Genomic DNA, 22,618 nt, shown 5'->3' on the forward strand with positions numbered 1-22,618 from the left:
GGAAATCTTTTTGTATCCAAATCCGGCTTTAAACTTCTTCACAACAGTATCTCGGACCTGCCTGGTGTGTTCCTTGTTCTTCATGATGCTCTCTGCGCTTTTAACGGACCTCTGAGACTATCACAGTGCAGGTGCATTTATACGGAGACTTGATTACACACAGGTGGATTGTATTTATCATCATTAGTCATTTAGGTCAACATTGGATCATTCAGAGATCCTCACTGAACTTCTGGAGAGAGTTTGCTGCACTGAAAGTAAAGGGGCTGAATAATTTTGCACGCCCAATTTTTCAGTTTTTGATTTGTTAAAAAAGTTTGAAATATCCAATAAATGACGTTCCACTTCATGATTGTGTCCCTCTTGTTGTTGATTCTTCACAAAGAAAATACAGTTTTATATCTTTATGTTTGAAGCCTGAAATGTGGCAAAAGGTCGCAAAGTTCAAGGGGGGCGAATACTTTCGCAAGGCACTGTAGCATTGAACTTTTTATTAAGCAATAGCCACACAGATGAACAAAACTAGGTGTTGTAAAGGAGAAGTTGACTGTTACTACAGGGCCATATTAAGACAGTTAAGACATAATGTGAAAGAAAGTAGCCTAGGCCTATGTTGTTACATTACAATTCTCATGTACAATTTCTTAGCCTATCCTAATTTACATACTGTAGTACACACCGATTCTCATTGGCTTGTACACTCCCAATAAGCAAATAGCTATGCTACCTATGATAGGTATCTTCTCTGATGCCAAGAATAGCTTAAGTCCTATTTCTGGAAAAGCTTGATTTGGCTTTGTGGTGTGACGCATCGGTGAATACACAGATTGTCCACACACTACTGTGCTTGGCTAGTGCAGGACAACATGGACCAATTAGACTTTCGGATTAATGTCCTGGATGCAGAGTCCAACATGGGTATGTGTTCTAGTTTCAAAGGTTTATTATCTACAGGTATATGAGAAAGCAAAAGTGAAATAAAAAGGTCAATCCTCCAAGCCTGTGAGATTGAAGGGCGTAGGCAGTGCTCTAAATAAATAAGAAATCACTTAAAATGTCAAATCTAGGAGCACCAGAAGGTATATATATTTTTGAATTGATTGAGATCTAGCATATTGGGTGTATATGAATTCTTGCTACTTGTTACATGTTGTGCTCTAGAAACAAATATTTAACCCGGTAAAGACATTTCATTATTATAAAAAGCTAAAATGTTGATAATTACAGTCATTTGTGTAATATTAGGTTTCTACATTGTGCAAAAGCACTATCTATTGAAGCGCATTACATCGAAAATTCTAAACCGTCTCTTTAAGGTCGTCAAGTTTGTGAGTGATGACATGCAAGTGATCAGTCATTCATTCATTGCTATGATCATTGATCTTATAAAGAAGCTATCCCTTTTCACTTCTTTTTTTTGCCTCCAAATGTTTAGATATACTGATAAAGTAACCAGGTTGTTAGCTAGCTAGCTAGCTAATGAGGTAACATGACTGAACAAGGTGTAAACAAATGCTGGTTTTGGAATGACCTGTGACATGGTTTATGAACAGGGCCTAAAAACTAACTTTTTGGTCCAACAGCCACTGTGGCAGGTAGATTTAAAAACAATCTACCAGCCAATACATGTATTCTCCCTAATAACACCAAAATCCACAACAAAAACATTTTCTCGGTTTTGTTTTTCCAGATTTCAAAATTCCACCAGTTCTTTTTTCAGATTTCACTCTCAAAATCACACTTATTTTAAAATTGGATGTTCTAAGTCTGAAGTAAAACTTTTTGATTGGGTTTTATTATGCCACAAGCATCTGTATAGACTTGTAGCATCATACTTTGAATTGTTAAAGAGTTCATTCTGGCACTCCAATTAAGTGATCTGTAGAGAATATATCATTTGAATTGCACAACCATTTTAACCATATCAGGAGAACACTTTTGAGGTCTAAGGAAGAAAAGAAAAACATAGTTTCCCTTTCATTTCAATTGAACTCAAGAGACTGGTGTTTGGCTGGCGGTGTTTCTGTACTGCATGCTCAATAGCAGAGTTTGATAGAAAAAAAAATAGCATCCGATTGATACAAATCATCATTATATCATATCATTCTGCCAGGTAAGCCTGCCTCCATTTAATATGGAAAGTTTTATGTTAAAGCCTTTATAAATGACTGTTTTGGCATGTGGTACACATCTGGCGCCGACAGAGAAGGCTGCCTCGCTTCGCGTTCCTAGGAAACTATGCAGTATTTGTTTTTTTACGTGTTATTTCTTAAATTGGTACCCCAGGTAATCTTAGGTTTTATTACATACAGTCGGGAGGAACTACTGGATATAAGAGCAACGTCAACTCACCATCATTACAACCAGGAATACGACTTTCCCGAAGCGGATCCTGTGTTTTGCCCAGGACAATGGATCCCAGCCGGCGAACCAAAACAACGACGCTGTAAAAGGGGCAGACGAAGCGGTCTTCTGGTCAGGCTCCGGAGACGGGCACATCGCGCACCGCTCCCGAGCATACTACTCGCCAATGTCGAGTCTCCTGACAACAAGATAGATGAAATCCGAGCAAGGGTAGCATTCCAGAGAGACATAAGAGACTGTAACGTTCTTTGCTTCACGGAAACATGGCTCACTCGAGACACACTATCGGAGTCGGTACAGCCAACTGGTTTCTTCACGCATCGCGCCGACAGAAACAAGCATCTTTCTGGTAAGAAGAGGGGCGGGGAGGGTATGCCTTATGATTAACGTGACATGGTGTGATCATAACAACATAAAGGAACTCAAGTCCTTTTGCTCACCTGACTTAGAATTCCTCACAATCAAATGTCGACCGCATTATCTACCAAGAGAATTATCTTCGATTATAATCACAGCCACATATATTCCCCCCCAAGCAGACACATCGATGGCCCTGAACGAACTTTATTTTACTCTATGTAAACTGGAAACCACATATCCTGAGGCTGCATTCATTGTAGCTGGGGATTTTAACAAGGCTAATCTGAAAACAAGACTCCCTAAATTCTATCAGCATATCGATTGTTCTACCAGGGTTGGTAAAACTCAGGATCATTGTTATTATAACTTCCGTGACGCATATAAGGCCCTCCCGCGTCCTCCTTTCGGAAAAGCTGACCACGACTCCATTTTGTTGCTCCCTGCCTATAGACAGAGACTAAAACAGAAAGCTCCCGAGCTCAGGTCTGCTCAACGCTGGTCCAACCAATCTGATTCCACGCTTCAAGATTGCTTCGATCACGTGGATTGGGATATGTTCCACATTGGGTCAAACAACAACATTGATGAATACGCTGATTCGGTGAGCGAGTTTATAAGCAAGTGCACCATCGATGTCGTACCCACAGCAACTATTAAAACATTCCCAAACCAGAAACCGTGGATTGATGGCAGCATTCGCACAAAACTGAAAGCGCGAACCACTGCTTTTAACCAGGGCTAGGTGACCAGAAACATGACCGAGTACAAACACTGTAGCTATTCCCTCCGCGACGCAATCAAACAAGCTAAGCGTCAGTATAGAGACAAAGTAGAGTCGCAATTCAACGGCTCAGACACAAGTGGTATGTGGCCCATTGCGGACCAGGATGTCTTGCTCCCAGACAGACTAAACAACTTCTTTGCTCGCTTTGAGGACAATACAGTGCCACTGACACGGCCCGCTACCAAAACCTGCGGACTCTCCTTCACTGCAGCCGACGTGCGTAAAACATTTAAACGTGTTAACCCTCGCAAGGCTGCAGGCCCAGACGACATCCCCAGCCGCGTCCTCAGAGCATGCGCAGACCAGCTGGCTGGTGTGTTTACGGACATATTAAATCAATCCTTATCCCAGTCTGCTGTTCCCACATGCTTTAAGAGGGCCACCATTGTTCCTGTTCCCAAGAAAGCTAAGGTAACTTAGCTAAACGACTATCGCCCCGTAGCACTCACTTCCGTCATCATGAAGTGTTTTGAGAGACTAGTCAAGGACCCTACCTGACACCCTAGACCCACTCCAATTTGCTTACCGCCCCAACAGGTCCACAGACGACGCATTCGCAACCACACTGCACACTGCCCTAAGCCATCTGGACAAGAGGAATACCTATGTGAGAATGCTGTTCATCGTCTACTGCTCAGCATTTAACACCATAGTACCCTCCAAACTCGTCATCAAGCTCGAGACCCTGGGTCTCGACCCCGCCCTGTGCAACTGGGTACTGGACTTCCTGACGGGCCGCCCCCACCCAGGTGGTGAGGGTAGGTAACAACATCTCCACCCCGCTGATCCTCAACACTGGGGCCCCACAAGGGTGTGTTCTGAGCCCTCTCCTGTACTCCCTGTTCACCCACGACTGCGTGGCCATGCACGCCTCCAACTCAATCATCAAGTTTGCAGATGACACTACAGTGGTAGGCTTGATTACCAACAACGACGAGACGGCCTACAGGGAGGAGGTGAGGGCCCTCGGAGTGTGGTGTCAGGAAAATAACCTTACACTCAATGTCAACAAACAAAGGAGATGATCGTGGACTTCAGGAAACAGCAGAGGGAGCACCCCCTATCCAGATCGACGGGACAGTAGTGGAGAGGGTAGTAAGTTAAGTTCCTCGGCGTACACATCACGGACAAACTTAATTGGTCCACCCACACAGACAGCGTGGTGAAGAAGGCGCAGCGGCACCTCTTCAACCTCAGGAGGCTGAAGAAATTCAGCTTGTCACCAAAAGCACTGAAAAAAAAATACTTTTACAGATGCACAATCGAGAGCATCCTGTCGGGCTGTATCACCGCCTGGTACGGAAACTGCTCCGCCCACAACCGTAAGGCTCTCCAGAGGATAGTGAGGTCTGCACAACACATCACCGGGGGCAAACAACCTGCCCTCCAGGACACCTACACCACCCGATGTCACAGGAAGGCCATAAAGACCATCAAGGACAACAACCACCCGAGCCACTGCCTGTCCACCCCTCTATCATCCAGAAGGTGAGGTCAGTACAGGTGCATCAAAGCAGGGACCGAGAGACTGAAAAACAGCTTCTATCTCAAGGCCATCAGACTGTTAAACAGCCACCACTAACATTGAGTGGCTGCTGCCAACATACTGACTCAACTCCAGCCACTTTAATATTGGAAAAGATTATGTACAAAATGTATCACAAGCCATTTTAAACAATGCCACTTAATATGTTTACATACCCTAAATTACTCATCTCATATGTTTTTAATGTACTCGATACCATCTACTGCATCTTGCCTATGCCGTTCTGTACCATCACTCAATCATATATCTTTATTTGCATATTCTTAATCCCTTTCCACTTGTGTGTATAAGGTAGTTGTTGTGAAATTCTTAGGTTAGATTACTCGTTGGTTATTACTGCATTGTCGGAACTAGAAGCACAAGCATTTCGCTACACTCGCATTAACATCTGCTAACCATGTGTATGTGACAAATCAGATTTGATTTGATTACTGGCTACACAAAGTGGTAGACACAGGCATTCCCCTGCCGTTACATCTTCAGAAAGTTGCAAGAAATACAAGTCACTGATACATTCTTTAATATTTTTGTATATTCTTTACATGTAGGCTTTGGACTGAACAAATCTGTGCTCACTTTTGTCTCTTAAGGTACTCAGAAACAACTGCACAGTGAAACCTATCATTACAACAGTCATTATCAGGGTAATTTTTGTCCTGGTCGCACTGGTGCTCCCAAAATAAAATGTCAGGTCACACAGCAAAATATGTAGGAGCTTATGCGACCACTTTAGTGCCCTGGGCGTAGGGCACATAAGATTATTATGAAATGTCTGTCAAAAGCTTTTTCTGTGCTGTGAAAGTCAAGTAAAGCATGATGCCTGTCTTTGTTTCTCTTTCAGCGGGAGCTTTTATATTTGGCTGTACTGTGGCACTGTGCTTTCTGATAAGGGACCTCATGTTTTACGTGATTGGTGAGTGAGTTCTACTGACAGTAGCCATTTGAAGTAGGGGATGGGCGCCTGTCAGCAAGGCCTGGGGCCTAAACTAACCTGTCATTAGAATTATCAGGAAGTACTTGTTGAAAATATTAGTACAGTTGAAACTTGCCTAGTAAAATAAAGGTTACATTTAAAAACATTTTTTAATTTTTTATAATAATAAATAATCAAAAAAACATTCAGATATACTGTGTGTATATATATATATATATGTGTGTGTATATATATATATATATATATATATATATATATATATATATATATATATATATATATATATATATATATATGTGTGTGTGTGTGTATATATATATATATATATATATATATATATATATATATATATATATATATATATATATAAAATATATTTGAACTACAGATATTGTTTGTGTGTCCCAAGATTTCCAGGCTTTACCCATACAATTACTGCTTCTCCACAGCACATTCAAGGAAATAGACCTTAAAGGTATAGTTCACTCAAATATACAAAATGGGTTTCCTTACCCTGTAAGTAGTCTATGGAGAAGGTATGATGTCAATCCATGCTCTGGGTTCATTTCCCTGGCACTGTTTCCACATGGTTAACTTTTGGCATTGGTGGCACAAATCCCAATCAAGTCATGGGTTCGATATTCGCTTTGTTCAAAGCTTCTATAAGTGACTGTTTGAGCTTCAGAATCAATGTAGATACTTTTGGATGAAAGTGAACAATCCCTTTAAAGCATTCTTTGAAGTAATTTTTCCACAATTGCATTGCAAATGGTCTCTCCACTAATAAGATCAGCATGAGCCATTAGATCTTCACGGGTCCAAAACGTTGGATGGATCCGTGGCTTTCCCACCCAACCCGATATGCATACATTTATTTTCCAAAAACGGAGACCCGTTCCGAAGGGACCCGAGGACAGTCAGACCCTTTCCGAAAAGACCATGGAAAACAGACCCATACTGGTTCGGAGCCGAGAGACCCGTTCAGATCCGATAGTAGAAAGAAACCTCCATCTTGGCGCTGCCAGCGCCATTAGTAAAAAAGTGATATTGGCCAAATTATCCACTGTTTGTCCAAACGCCAAATAACCAATTACAAAAAAACTAAATTTGTTGTTTCAAAGTTCAAAACTTTATAGTGTCCAGTAATTACCACGAGCCAGTCCTACTCAATGAAGGTGCCACCAACCTCCTGTGATTGTTAGATTAAAGGAGTAAGTCTGGTAGGCCTAAAACATTCTGCCTCACCACAAGTTCAACTGTCGGAGTCACTTGGAGTGCCAGTGCACACCGCAGTCAAAGGCCTGCAGTATCTAAGCCTAATAATAGTCATACCACACCAAACCGTCACAAAAGTTGGTTACCTTTATTAGGATAATATCACAAGTAAGTCAAGTCATTGTTTCTAGTGAAAATATGAACAGGTTATTATATTGCTGCATTAAATAAAGTTTTGCATTTTGCCCTGTTTGGTTCTTCCTTTTCATGGTTTGTGTGCGAGTAGCATAGTAGGCCTACCGGGAATACTGGTAATTTTGTTATATTGCGGCAAACACAACATTACAGCTGGAACTTAATTTGGCCATCGAAAATGGCTCAACAGAATAAAACATTCCAAAAAGTTTTGAACAGGCTTACACTGCCTTCGGAAAGTATCCAGACTCCACATTTTGTTACGTTACAGACTTATTCTAAAATGGATTCAACACAAAACAATCCTCAGCAATCTACACACAATACCCCATAGTGACAAAGCGAAAACAGGATTTTAGACATTTTTGCAAATGTATTAAAAATAAAAACAAAAATATCTTATTTACTTAAGTATTCAGACCATTTGCTATGAGACTCAAAATTGAGCTTAGGTGCATCCTGTTTCCATTGGTCATCCTTGAGATGTTTCTACAACTTGATTGGAGTCCACCTGTGGTAAATTCAATTGATTGGACATGATTTTGTAAGTCACACACCTGTCTATATAAGGTCCCGCAGTTGACAGTTCATGTCAGAGCAAAAACCAAGCCATGAGGTTGAAGGAATTGTCCAAAGAGCTCCAAGACAGGATTTTGTTGAGGCACATATCTGGGGAAGGGTACCAAAACATTTCTGCAGCATTGAAGGTCCCCAAGAACACAGTGGCCTCTAACATTCTTAAATGGAAGAAGTTTGGAACCACCAAGACACTTCCTAGTTCTGGCCGCCCGGCCAAACTGAGCAATTGGGGGAGAAGGGCCTTGGTCAGATGGGTGTCCAAGAACCCAATGGTCACTCTGACAGAGCTCTAGAGTTCCTCTGAGGAGATGGGAGAACCTTCCAGAAGGACAACCATCTCTGCAGCACTCCACCAATCAGGCCTTCATGGTAGAGTGGCCAGACGGAAGCCACTCCTCAGTAAAAAAGCACATAACAGCCCTCTTGGAGTTTGCCAAAAGGCACCAAAAGACTCTCAGACAATGAGAAACAAGATTCTCTGGTCTGATGAAACCAAGATTGAACTCTTTAGCCTGAATGCCAAGCGTCACATCTGGAGGAAATCTGGCACCATTCCGCACAGTGAAGCATGGTGGTGGCAGCATCATTCTGCCACCACCATGGAAAATTACCCTAAGGACACAGCCAAGACAACGCAGGAGTGGCTTCGGGACGAGTATCTGAATGTCCTTGAGTGGCCCAGCCATAGCCGGGACTTGAACACGATCGAACATCTCTGGAGAGATCTGAAATGAGCTTTGCAGCAACGCTCCCCATCCAACCTGACAGAGCTTGAGATGATCTGCAGAGAGGAATGGGAGAAACTCTCCAAATACAGGTGTGCCAAGCTTGTAGCGTCATACCCAAGAAGACTCAAGGCTTTAATCGCTGCCAAAGGTGCTTCAACAAAGTACTGAGTAAAGGATCTGAATACTTATGTAAATATGATATTTCTATTTTTAACAAATTTGCAAAAATGTGCTATTTTTTTTGCAGTTTTTGCTTTGTCATTACGGGGTATTGTGTGTATGGGGTATTGTGTGTATGGGGTATTGTGTGTATGGGGTATTGCATGTAGATTGATGAGGGGGAAAAAAATATTTAATGAATTTTAGAATAAGGCTGTAACGTAACAAAATGTGGAAAAAGTCAAGGTGTCTGAATACTTTCCAAATGCAATGTATATTGCAGCTAATACCAACAAAGGTCATTGCCTACCGTAGGCCTACTCAACAGCAATAGGTTAATGCTATTTAATTTACAAAGGGCCTACTTTTAACCTTAAACTAAATACGGATCACAAAATTGAAAAGACAAACTTAATTTAGCCAATGAAAATGTCTCAACAAAATGAAAAAAAAAACTTGCATAGGCTATGCAGAGAACCCGTTTAGATGATAAAATAGGCCTACAATAATAATACAAAGTATTTACAGTAATAATAATGACTAAACATTCAATAATAAATATGGAAATAAATTTATGTTAGGTAGACAATTGCATCAAACCTGAATAGTGAGTTGCACACAGTCCATTTGGCCACCAACATTCTTCTCATCTTTGTCCACTATAATATTAAAACTTGTCCCCGAGGACATTACCCTTGTCGGCTTCTTTTTACTGTACTCTTTCTCCTCTAACTTAGTTTTACTTCAATGAAAAATAACTTCATCTTCACAATCAACAGTAGCCTAGGCCAAGGCTCATTTTACTGTCTCTCTCCAGCAGGTGAGGTGAGCTTCTGGAACCATTTTCAGTCGAACATAACTACACAATTTATTGAGTTGCAATTGGCTAACAGAGATAACAAGCTCGCGCATTTCTCATCACACAAACAGTAAATTAACAGAGGACAGGTCCAATCAGGTCCAGTCGGTAAATCTATTTGAATTGCACATACCCGAGACCCCTGCCAATTATATCAGACTCGTCACAGATCCGAGACAAAAGTCTGAATTTAGGACCTGGACCCGCTTGGGTCCCGTGTCAGATCTCCAAATTGTGTGGTCTGTTGGACCCGTGAAGACCTCTATGAGCCATCCTCAGTATGCTGTGCATTTAATCACATTCAGTGTGTTCAAACAAGGTCTCTGACTGAATGTCTCCCCCTGGCAGGTGGAATTACTGTTTCCATCATAGCGTTTGTCTTTACCATCAAGTTCCTATGTGAGCTTGCTGCGCGGGTGGTTAGCTTCCTGCAGAATGAGGATCCCGGGAGAAGGGGTGACCGCAGCATCTACGACTATGTACGAGGGAACTACCTGGACCCGCGCTCCTGCAAGGTGTCCTGGGATTGGAAGGACCCACAGGAAGTGGGCCAGACTATGAGCTTCCGTGTTCACGTAAGATCCTTTCCTACCTATCTGCTTGAAATCACATATCTAGGATACTTCAGTCATTTCTGCATTTTAAGAGTTCAATTTCTGAAACTACAATTCTGAAACTACGATTAGAGCACAACCACCCACCTCAAATATTAAAGGTCCAATGTATATTTCTGGGTAACAATGCTCAAAAATAAACAAAAGAATTCTACTTAGCAAAGAGCAATTTCTCAAGCAATAATGTTGCTAGGACTGTCTGTGAGTGGTTTGAGTGGGGAGGGAAAAACTGAGAACAAGCTGTTATTGGCAGAAAGGTTTGGAGAAGGGTTAAAGTTCTCCCTCACATTTTGGGACTATGTCAACAATGGACTAATGAAACAAATACCAAAATATTGTTTTGGGGTGGAGTTTTCCTTTAAGTTTCAGTCATGCGATATGTTTTCTTCTTTGTGAAACCCCAAGGGGGGTTTGGAACTCTCTATTAACTAATTGGCAAAAACTCCATCCCACTAAATCTTCAGATATTCTTTTTAAGCAGGTCTCACACTAAAAAGGCATTATCATAATTTTCACAATTTCACAGTATTATTCCAACCTCATAGTGTAGAGAGAAAAAAACAGGAAAATCAGGTTTTACCGCAATGGGCCTTTAAAGAGAATGTAGATGAGGGATACACTTTTTTGTTTCTGCGGATTTTAGTCAGTGATTCTGTTATTTGTCTTGTCGGTTGGGTTTCTATTGGGGACATAAAGCACACAATGAAGTTTCGGGTTTATTTGTCACGTGCACGGAACACAGCGGGTGTAAAACAGTACAGTGAAATGCTTACTTGCTAGCTTTTTCCCAACAATACAATATACAATTCAATATCAAGGTGAGAATAGACTGTTGGCACAAGTTGTGGTACTAGACATCCTGCCATGGTTTCTCATGGTTTGCTCTGACTCTCTACCAAAGCTCTTCTACAAGAACGGTCAGCCCTTCCCTGCCCACCGACCCGTGGGGTTAAGGGTCAACATCACTCACATAGAGCTGGCCCTAGACATCCCCATCACCCAGGAGGTTCTGCAGGAGCCAGAGTCCAATGTGGTCAAACTGGCCTTCACTGTCCGCAAGGCCGGACGCTATGAGGTAGCTGTCAAACTGGGAGGACTCAACGTGGCCTACAGCCCTTACTACAAGATATTCAAATCAGGTAAAGAAAGTCATGACCTTTTGGACTGTGTGACTAACCCATCTCAGGACTGGACTGTGCTACATTTGTAATATAAATGCAAAGCATGGATGACAGGACGTTTAAGTAATTGATATTGATCATTGTGTTTTTGCTTATGATAAAGAACAGAACTATGACGTTGCGCAGTAAGAATTATTAATGACCACCCAGACCAGAATTGATACCACTGAACGTTTCTTCCAATGTTCTTTCCATTGCTTGTCCTCATAACATGATAATAATTATGTTAATAGTATTCATCATCACAATATGTTTTCTAGTTCGGCTTTGCTTACGAAATATAGCACGAGGTGATGATGATCATAACATTTAATTAAGGCAATATCGATATTTTCCTGAACATTTTATTTTAATCTGATTGTTTATTACAATTTTTGGAAATATTTGCATTATGCTCTACAGCTTTGCTCAATTAGGTTTAATAAGTGTTGAAACCCTTCCCTTCACATGGAAGCAACTTGGAACTTTGTGTAAATGAAAACTGTTTTTCCTCTGTTGTCTCAGGCCCTATGTATGTATTGTACTGGTAAACACTACATACTTTAATTTGAGATATCCCCTGAATGCTCATCTCTTCCCAACATGTTCTGTGTCCATTTCAGGGACAGTGGACCCGTCCAAAACGAAGATAGCCTACCACTTCTCCACCCTGGTCTTAGTATATGGCCAGCAGCATACCCTGCAGATCGAGCCTCGGGACGAGTATGGCAACCCCACCAGTAACTCCACTTCACTGATAGACGAAGTCAACTACAGCGTCCACGTCCACTCGGTAAGAACCCAATATCATGACACAACACTCATACAACAGAATAAATGAATTTGTTTCCTGATTTTAGACTGTGGAATTGGACAATGGGAATCCATTTTGTGTCTTCCTTCTCTCAGCTGGGCACGGTGGATGACGACAGCCTGGAGGAGTACTACTGTAAGTCAGTGTCATCCAACAAGCAGCTGTGCCAGGTACTGCTGAAAATCACCCTGAGGAAGAAGGGCTGTTTCCGGGCACGCATCTCCTATACCGACCTGCCCCTCAGCAACGGGGAGTTCGACATCATTGTTCTCAGTGGTGAGTAAGGGTCCTATTTTAGGGTATGATTGAACAGGCCCATGTGAAGGAAGGTGATAGGATAGTGGATCAAATGGTATTTCCCCAAGTTGCTACATGTATTTTCAGCCTATCATACTCAAAATGAGATACTCCACAGTGAAATACATGTAGAGTCTAGACTTTCGTCTTGGTGGAGGAAAAGCTGTGGTTGTAGGGTTCTCATATCACTCTTTTGTTTCAATTGCTACCCTTCCACCAAACAGAGAATGAGAAGAAGTGTGTGGAGAAGAACGTGTCCACCACAGGGATCAGCATCTACTTTGAGGCGTACCTGTATGGCTCAGGGAACTACAGTAACTACAGTAACTCCTCGTGGCAGCTCCCAGCCTCGGCTCTGATGGCCCCTCAGAGACGGCCCTCCATGGGGGACGAGGAGGACGAGCATGACTCCCCTGTAGAGGGCCAGCCGGACAAGGTCAAGAAACCAAAAAAGGTCTACTGCTACATATCGCCAAAGGTGGGTGAAGAGAGGATAGAAAGGATTTTGATTTGACCAGACATACCACAGGTTCTACAGCCGGGTTTGTTGCAGACTTCTGTCATTGACTGGACCATTTACTTTTCTGCTACACAGCAACTGTCAGTGAAGGAGTTTTACCTGAAAATCATTCCATGGCGCCTTTTCACCTTTCGAGTTTGCCCAGGGACAAAGGTAGGACAAGCAGCCATGCTGTGAAACACTGTGTGATTTCCACATAATATTGTCTGACCTTTAGCAGTAGGTTTAATGAGCTTGTGTGTTCACCCTCGTCTTTCTGTCCCTTCAGTTCACATACTATGGCCCTGACCCCGTTCACAAGTACTTGACTCTTGTGGTGGATGATGGGATCCAGCCGCCAGTGGAGCTGAGCTGTAAAGACAGAAACATCATGGCTGCCACCTTCATCCGTTTCTTGCACAAGAATATCGGTTGGTATCCCTCCTTTTCCAGTTCAGTAACACTGGGGGGTGTACCTGGTATAGATCGTTTTTGGCCTCTGTAGAAGCATTGAGACTGGATGGTTTTTGTGCCGTTGACAGGTGGCTCGGAGACATTCCAGGACAAGGTGAGCTTCTTCCAGAGGGAGCTCAGACACATCCACTCCAAGAGACCTCGCACCAAGACCTGCCTGAAGATCACACGCCACTGCATCCTGGACTCTGTGAGTGAACCCACCGTGTAACTATTTTCCGAGCCGCAGTGAGATTAAGAACTGCTCCTGCAGACTCGTACGGTGATATTGAGTGTGAAAATGACAGTGTTTTAACATGTCTATCTCTCCCCAGTCTCTGAAAGCCACCCGGAACTTCTCCGTGTCGGACTGGAGTAAGAACTTTGAGGTGGTGTTCCAGGATGAGGAAGGTAAGATCAGCAGATGACAGGCCAGTCAGCTGGTGTTGTGTGGGGAGGGCTGTTGAATGACGCAGTATATGTGTTGTGTGGGCCCCTAGCTCTGGACTGGGGAGGGCCGCGAAGGGAGTGGTTTGAGCTCGTCTGTAAGACCCTGTTTGACACCACCAATCAGCTGTTTACTCGCTTCAGTGACGACAACCAGGGCCTGGTAAGACCTCCCTTCTCACCAGCACAACTAGAACAATACGGCTACGGCCAGGATTCAGTGACCTAGTGCTGGGGTTAGCCAATAGGATAGTGAGGTACTGTGTCTGTCCGTCTATCTTCTCAGGTCCACCCCAACGCTGAGCGGCCGGTCCACCTGCGTCTGAAGATGTATGAGTTTGCGGGGCGCGTGGTGGGGAAGTGCCTGTACGAGTCAGCCCTGGGCGGGGCCTACAAGCAGCTGGTCCGCGCTCGCTTCACCCGCTCCTTCCTGGCCCAGCTCATCGGACTCAGGATGAACTACAAAGTATGTCCTCCGTCTCAGTCCCACATCCTCTGAGGACCTAGAGATGGACCTCTCTCCCAATGCTTACCTCTCTCACAATGCCTACCTCTCTCCCAATGTTTACCTCTCTCCCAATGCTTACCTCTCTCCCAATGTTTACCTCTCTCCCAATGCTTACCTCTCTCCCAATGTTTACCTCGCTCCCAATGTTTACCTCGCTCCCAATGCTTACCTTTCTCCCAATGTTTACCTCTCTCCCAATGTTTACATCTCTCCCAATGTTTACCTCTCTCCCAATGTTTACCTCGCTCCCAATGCTTACCTCTCTCCCAATGCTTACCTCTCTCCCAATGCTTACCTCTCTCACAATGCCTACCTCTCTCCCAATGTTTACCTCTCTCCCAATGCTTACCTCTCTCCCAATGTTTACCTCGCTCCCAATGCCTACCTCTCTCCCAATGCTTACCTCGCTCCCAATGCTTACATCTCTCCCAATGTTTACCTCGCTCCCAATGCTTATCATGTTTACCTCTCTCCCAATGCTTACCTCTCTCCCAATGCTTACCTCTCTCCCAATGCCTACCTCTCTTCCAATGTTTACCTCTCTCCCAATGCCTACCTCTCTCCCAATGTTTACCTGTCTCCCAATGCCTACCTCTCTCCCAATGTTTACCTGTCTCCCAATGCCTACCTCTCTCCCAATGCCTACCTCTCTCCCAATGCTTACCTCTCTCCCAGTGCCTACCTCTCTCCCAATGCTTACCTCTCTCCCAATGTTTACCTCGCTCCCAATGCTTACCTCTCTCCCAATGTTTACCTCGCTCCCAATGCTTACCTGTCTCCCAATGCTTACCTCTCTCCCAATGTTTACCTCGCTCCCAATGTTTACCTCTCTCCCAATGCTTACCTCTCTCCCAATGCTTACCTCTCTCCCAGTGCCTACCTCTCTCCCAATGTTTACCTCTCTCCCAATGCCTACCTCTCTCCCAATGTTTACCTCTCTCCCAATGCTTACCTCTCTCCCAATGTTTACCTCTCTCCCAATGCCTACCTCTCTCCCAATGTTTACCTCTCTCCCAATGCTTACCTCTCTCCCAATGCCTACCTCTCTCCCACTGCCTACCTCTCTCCCAATATTTACCTCTCTCCCAATGTTTACCTCTCTCCCAATGCTTATCTCTCTCCCAATGTTTATCTCGCTCCCAATGCTTACCTCTCTCCCAATGTTTACCTCTCTCCCAATGCTTACCTCTCTCCCAATGCTTACCTCTCTCCCAATGTTTACCTCTCTCCCAACGTTTACCTCGCTCCAAATGCTTACCTCTCTCCCAATGTTTACCTCTCTCCCAATGCTTACCTCTCTCCCAATGCTTACCTCTCTCCCAATGCCTACCTCTCTCCCAATGTTTACCTGTCTCCCAATGCCTACCTCTCTCCCAATGCTTACCTCTCTCCCAATGCTTACCTCTCTCCCAATGCCTACCTCTCTCCCACTGCCTACCTCTCTCCCAATATTTACCTCTCTCCCAATGTTTACCTCTCTCCCAATGCTTATCTCTCTCCCAATGTTTACCTCGCTCCCAATGCTTACCTCTCTCCCAATGTTTACCTCTCTCCCAATGCTTACCTCTCTCCCAATGGTTACCTCTCTCCCAATGCTTACCTCTCTCCCAATGTTTACCTCTCTCCCAACGTTTCCTCTCTCCCAATGTTTACCTCTCTCCCAATGCTTACCTCTCTCCCAATGCTTACCTCTCTCCCAATGCTTACCTCTCTCCCAATGCCTACCTCTCTCCCAATGCTTACCTCTCTCCCAATGCTTACCTCTCTCCCAATGTTTACCTCTCTCCCAATGCTTACCTCTCTCCCAATGTTTACCTCTCTCCCAATGCTTACCTCTCTCCCAATGCTTACCTCTCTCCCAATGTTTACCTCGCTCCCAATGCTTACCTCTCTCCCAATGTTTACCTCTCTCCCAATGCTTACCTCTCTCCCAATGCTTACCTCTCTCCCAATGCTTACCTCTCTCCCAATGCTTACCTCTCTCCCAATGCTTACCTCTCTCCCAATGCTTACCTCTCTCCCAATGCTTACCTCTCTCCCAATGTTTACCTCTCTCCCAATGCTTTGGCTGGTTAGAAAGGCGATCTGTTTATTTCATAGCATATGAGGTGTATATTGTGGTGTTTCTAGAACATATTAAGAGCTCATCCTGCCGCTCTAAGTGGATAAGTCATCCTTGTTGTTTCACCGAGTTAGAATGACACCTTTATTTTAAATCTATTTTCCTGTATTTGTATTTAATTTTCCACGGCAGTACTTTGAGACGGATGATCAGGAGTTCTACAAAACGAAAGTCTGCTTCATCCTAAACAATGATGTCAGTGAAATGGACCTGGTGTTTGCTGAGGAGAAGTACAAGTCAGGACAGCTGGAGAAGGTGACGAGGGAACCTTTCTGTTTGACATGACTTCCCTTATCCACCATGTCATCTCACAGAAAAAAGAAAGCACTAACAAAACAGAATAAATATTTCCTTGGCAGAATGCTTAGTTCTCCTAGAAAGGCAGTGCGGGGTCTGTGTGTGGGTGTGTTGTCAGTCATGTCCTGAGCTCTGTTACTCTGTCACTCTTCAGGTGGTGGAGCTGATATCTGGAGGAGCTCAGATTGCTGTCAACAATGAGAACAAGATGCATTATCTGAACCTGCTGGCCCAGTACAGGCTCGCCAGTCAGGTGCGAGACGAGGTGGAGCACTTTCTCAAAGGTAGGGATACAAACACCCATATATTATGGAGTCATTTCACATTCACCCCTGTATCTAATCTGGAATGTCTATAAGGGGATAAGCAACCAAGCTTTTGGCAATGAACTGTTTTGTGAATTGCAGGTTTGAATGAACTTGTTCCGGAGAACCTCCTGGCCATATTTGATGAGAATGAGCTGGAGGTATGTTGAATGAAACTCAAACTGAAAAACAAACTGATTTTGTCTCTAATTACATCCCCTATCAAACTTTCCAAGCTTGCAAGTCTTGTCCTACTTTCTAAATCTCAGGCCTATGGCACTGTAATGTCTAAATGTCTGTTTGTCCCCAGCTGTTGATGTGCGGTACAGGGGACATCAATGTCCAGGACTTCAAGGCCCATGCTGTGGTCGTAGGAGGGTCGTGGCACTTCAGAGAGAAGGTGTGTGACACCACCTGGTCAGAGCCATAGTAGATGGTGAACGACACTGCTTTGCTACAGCGTTATATTGATTGAGATGTGTCAAACGTGTTAGTGTTGTGCACCATGCTGACTGTGTTGTGTTGTGCACCATGCTGACTGTGTTGTGTTGTGCACCATGCTGACTGTGTTGTGTTGTGCACCATGCTTACTGTGTTGTGTTGTGCACCATGCTGACTGTGTTGTGTTGTGCACCATGCTGACTGTGTTGTGTTGTGCACCATGCTGACTGTATTGTGTTGTGCACCATGCTGACTGTGTTGTGTTGTGCACCATGCTGACTGTGTTGTGTTGTGCACCATGCTGACTGTGTTGTGTTGTGCACCATGCTGACTGTGTTGTGTTGTGCACCATGCTGACTGTGTTGTGTTGTGCACCATGCTGACTGTGTTGTGTTGTGCACCATGCTGACTGTGTTGTGTTGTGCACCATGCTGACTGTGTTGTGTTGTGCACCATGCTGACTGTGTTGTGTTGTGCACCATGCTGACTGTGTTGTGTTGTGCACCATGCTGACTGTGTTGTGTTGTGCTAGGTGATGAAGTGGTTCTGGGCCGTGGTGTCCAGCTTCACCCAGGAGGAGTTGGCTCGCCTGCTGCAGTTCACCACCGGCTCCTCCCAGCTTCCCCCTGGGGGCTTCAACACCCTCTGCCCCTCATTCCAGATCATTGCTGCTCCCACACACAGCACCCTGCCCACCGCACACACCTGGTGAGTGGACGGGCATGCACGCACCCTCACAAACACACACACACATTCAGACACACACACACACACACAAACACACTCAGACACCGTATACACATACACATGCACTCTTACACATTCATATACATGTGCTATACAGTCGGTTTCAGTTCTTTACTTGACTAATGCACAGACACACTACTTGTCTCGTAAAAAACTGTAAAGTGACTGACTATCTGTGAATTCTTCTCTCTCTAGTTTTAACCAGCTTTGCCTCCCCACCTATGATTCCTATGAGGAGCTGCACAAGATGCTGAAGCTGGCCATCAGTGAGGGCAGTGAGGGCTTCGGCATGCTCTGAGTGGCCCTATCCCTGGAGCTCACTCCCAGACTCTGAGTGGCCCTATCCCTGGAGCTCACCCCCAGACTCTGAGTGGCCCTATCCCTGGAGCTCACCCCCAGACTCTGAGTGGCCCTATCCCTGGAGCTCACCCTCAGACTCTGATTGGCCCTATCCCTGGAGCTCACCCTCAGACTCTGAGTGGCCCTATCCCTTGAGCTCACCCTCAGACTCTGAGTGGCCCTATCCCTTGAGCTCACCCTCAGACTCTGATTGGCCCTATCCCTGGAGCTCACCCCCAGACTCTGAGTGGCCCTATCCCTTGAGCTCACCCTCAGACTCTGATTGGCCCTATCCCTGGAGCTCACCCCCAGACTCTGGTCACACTGTGGTCCTGCTCATACAGCAGTGGGGTACCAATGACACCAGCGCCAACCAGGCCCCTGGTACGCCTGTTACCCGCTCCATCCGCTTTGGACAATGGACATCCCTCCTTGACTCACACGGACTACCCATGATCCTCTTTCAGCGGTAGAGGGCATTAAAGCAATTCCACAGGAAGTCCAGTAGGCTCTGGGATGTCGTCAGGTGTCTGCACTATGTGTATATACTGTACAATGTTTGCTTTTCTAATGAAGAACATGACCTAGTGTTAGAAAAGGCTGGGTAGTTTTATTCTAGATGTTAGAGTTGTTTAATTTGACGTTTTTGAGACAGAATATAGAGCTAGTTAAAGAGCCTAGTGAGCTTGGTGTTTTTTTGGGGGGGGGGGGGGAGCTGAGGAAGATTTAAATGCAAAAGCAGCCTACACAAAGTGTGGAGAAGCTGCACACCCCATAGCACTTTGGCCTTACCTGATCAGGGAAGGATGTGTGTGTATATACTGTGAAAAGTATGAAAATGGATGTACTCATACTTTAAGTCGCTCTGCTAAATGATTAAAATGTAAAATGTATATACAGTATATATTATATCCCTCTTTCATTTCAATGTGTACATGCATGTTAAAGGGTTGTCATAGCAACAGTTCAGATATAGTTTCAAACAGAAGGGACGAAAGGTACCTGATAGATCTTTGAGGTCATACTTTTTTATTGGTGGGAGTTTAACACATTACAGCTGATTTCATTTATTTTTTAGTTATCATCGTTTCACATCCACAATTGACTTCAGTTTACAAATACATGGGTTTTCAAAAGAACTAACCGTTTGCTACCCCATGTCAGTGTGTCTGTTTTAACTTATGGACTGATTTATGTTGTTTTCACCCATACCGTTGATGACAATGCTATTTGTCTTGAGCCATAACAGTTTTTTGTTTTAAAACCTGCCTTATTCAAGCCCTTTGCCTCTGACTTAATCTGGAGAAGTGTGTAGTTAAACGAAGCCTAGACTAGCAAAAGTATGACAACAGGGATATTACTGTTGGTAGTTTTTGCAGTGGAAGTTTGACATGGGAATATCAATCGGATGTTAACCTTGAGTTTCCGATCTCTTCACACGTTATCTTGATAGCTGTCATGTCTTGTGCTCTTGACTGTTGGGTTTCATTCACTGCCTTGTCTGGGTTTACCTCCGAATCTCATCTATGCATCCCCTGTGTGTGTGTCCCAGCCCATGGTTGTGTGATCTCAGTTGCCTCCTCTCTAACTACTACCCATAGTGTGCTGTCTCTGACTCCTACAACTCGGTAGATAAGCCACCTGAGTAAGGGATACTGAGACAGGAAACACAAGATGAATATTTCTTCAGGATTGGAAAAAGTACCCAATTTTCATACTTGAGTAAAAGTAAAAAAATATTTGAGTTAGTATATTTTAAACATCAAAAGTAAATGTAATTGCTAAAATATACTTAAGTGTCAAAAGTAAAAGTGTAAATGATTTCAAATGAAGGTAACAAGATGGCACCATTTTATAGTTGTTTTATTTATTTAGGCATGGCCAGGGTCACACTCCAACATTCAGACATCATTTACAAACTAAGCCTGTGTGTTTAGTGAGTCCACCAGATCAGAGGCAGTGATGGGATGACCAGGGATGTTCAATGGATAAGTGTGTGAATTGGACCATTTTCATGCCCTGCTAAGCATTCAAAACGTAACAAGTACTTTTGTGTGTCAAGGTAAATGTATGGAGTAAAAAGTACAATATTTTCTTAAACAATGTAGTGAAGTAAAAGTAGTCAAATATATAAATAGTAAAGTACAGATACCCCATATTGCAGTGTGCAGCTACCCACATGTACAGGCTATTTAGGAAAGCCAACATCTAGAACATAGCACAGTAGCCTAAAGCAGACACATTCTTATGCAATATTATTGTATTTTTTGTATTCACCTGAATCTTTAGCCTCACAACTTACCACAAATGCAAACCCACGACGGGTTACGTTATTGTTATTCAACTCTCCTAGCATTTGCAGCCACTAAGAGATTTGCACTTAATTTAACATCACCTCACTCTTGTTGAACAGGATACACATATCACTTCCCAAGCTCCTCGTACTAACAGAATAACTTTACCTTATTGGGAACCTCTTAAGGGTGCTGGGTTTTTGTTATTGCTGCTGGGGTTGACTGCACACACCTCCCAGTCACTCAGAATTTCTCTTTTGAGACACAGTGAGCTTTCATCCTCCACCATGATTTGCCTAGGGCAAAGTCTTATAGGGATACTTCTGGATTTTGGCAATGAGGCTCTTTGTCTACTTTCCCAGAGTCAGATGAACTCGTGGATACCATTTGTATGTCTCGGTGTCCAGTTAGAGGTAGTTTCCCGATGCTAACTAGCTTCAGTGCAATGACTGAAAGTCTATGGGTATTGAAATGGTAGACTAATCAGATGACCTAGTCAACTAAAATGGTAGCTGCTGTCAGACACAAGACTTGGCAGAAGTAGCATTGCATTGTACTATAGGAATCGCGATATTAAATATTCTTATACAAAACATGTGCATTTACAAAAGTGTAAATAGTTGAAATGCAGTTCAGATTTTTAAAAATGAAGATGTAAAAAGAAACTGATTTTAAAGTTATTGTTCAGATAGTGTTTCACTCATAAGCAGGTCCTGCTCTCAGTGTTTAAGATTCCAGTTCAAGTGATGGGGAAAGCTCAGTGGTTGGTGTGGTTTGGTTTTGGATCGATGTACATATTGTGACATAGTTGCCTACAGCTTGGAGGTGGGAATTTTTTATGTGTCAAATAAATGACAACACTGTGGGCTGATGGATGGCAGGGTTCCTGCTCTGCAGTCCCTTTATTGTTCATGGAATTAAAACGTGATGGAGATTATTACATTTTGTGTCAATTTGTCTTTGTTTAAGGAGGCTGAGATTTGCTGGTGACTGTTTCAAGGATTCCTAGCTGGACACAAGCAGAAGACCACATGAAACTTAAACGTCCCTTTTTCAGGACCCTGTATTTAAAAGATAATTGGTAAAAATCCATATAACTTCCCAGATCTTCATTGTAAAGGATTGAAACACGTTTTCCCATGCTTGTTCAATGAACCATGAACAATTACTGAACATGCACCTGTAGAACGGTCGTTAAGACACTAACAGTAGGCAATTAAGGTCACGGTCATGAAAACTTAAGACACTAAAGAGGCCTTTCAATTGACTCTGAAAAACACCAAAATAAAGATGCCCAGGGCCCCTTCTCATCTGTGTGAACGTGCCTTAGGCATGTTGCAAGGTGGCACGAGGACTGCAGATGTGGCCAGGGCAATAAATTGCAATGTCCGTACTGTGAGACGCCTAAGACAGCGCTACAGGGAGACAGGACAGACAGCTGATCGTCCTCGCAGTGGCAGACCACTTGTAACAACACCTGCACAGGATCGAAAAAAGAAACTGATTTTAAAGTTATTGTTCAGATAGTGTTTCACTCATAAGCAGGTCCTGCTCTCAG

General features: G+C 43.7%; 1 protein-coding gene across 3 annotated transcripts in view; it reads left to right on the forward strand.

The window, feature by feature from the left end:
• Positions 1 to 22,000, forward strand: part of LOC109894509 (apoptosis-resistant E3 ubiquitin protein ligase 1-like) — a 38,206-nt gene extending 16,206 nt beyond the window's left edge. For all 3 annotated transcript variants that reach the window (XM_031828985.1, XM_031828986.1, XM_031828987.1), the window contains exons 5-22: positions 5,896 to 5,967; positions 10,072 to 10,298; positions 11,239 to 11,476; positions 12,121 to 12,290; positions 12,407 to 12,587; positions 12,833 to 13,086; positions 13,204 to 13,281; positions 13,397 to 13,538; positions 13,650 to 13,771; positions 13,896 to 13,971; positions 14,061 to 14,170; positions 14,294 to 14,473; positions 16,770 to 16,892; positions 17,089 to 17,218; positions 17,342 to 17,400; positions 17,550 to 17,639; positions 18,213 to 18,388; positions 18,623 to 22,000. In XM_031828985.1, the coding sequence (XP_031684845.1) occupies positions 5,896 to 5,967; positions 10,072 to 10,298; positions 11,239 to 11,476; positions 12,121 to 12,290; positions 12,407 to 12,587; positions 12,833 to 13,086; positions 13,204 to 13,281; positions 13,397 to 13,538; positions 13,650 to 13,771; positions 13,896 to 13,971; positions 14,061 to 14,170; positions 14,294 to 14,473; positions 16,770 to 16,892; positions 17,089 to 17,218; positions 17,342 to 17,400; positions 17,550 to 17,639; positions 18,213 to 18,388; positions 18,623 to 18,725 (2,531 nt within the window). In that variant the 3' untranslated portion in view covers positions 18,726 to 22,000. The remainder of the gene's footprint in view (positions 1 to 5,895; positions 5,968 to 10,071; positions 10,299 to 11,238; positions 11,477 to 12,120; positions 12,291 to 12,406; positions 12,588 to 12,832; positions 13,087 to 13,203; positions 13,282 to 13,396; positions 13,539 to 13,649; positions 13,772 to 13,895; positions 13,972 to 14,060; positions 14,171 to 14,293; positions 14,474 to 16,769; positions 16,893 to 17,088; positions 17,219 to 17,341; positions 17,401 to 17,549; positions 17,640 to 18,212; positions 18,389 to 18,622) is intronic.
• Positions 22,001 to 22,618: the final 618 nt, after the last annotated feature.

The sequence above is a fragment of the Oncorhynchus kisutch genome, linkage group LG7, assembly GCF_002021735.2.
Source record: "Oncorhynchus kisutch isolate 150728-3 linkage group LG7, Okis_V2, whole genome shotgun sequence".
In the NCBI taxonomy this organism is placed as follows: domain Eukaryota; kingdom Metazoa; phylum Chordata; class Actinopteri; order Salmoniformes; family Salmonidae; genus Oncorhynchus; species Oncorhynchus kisutch.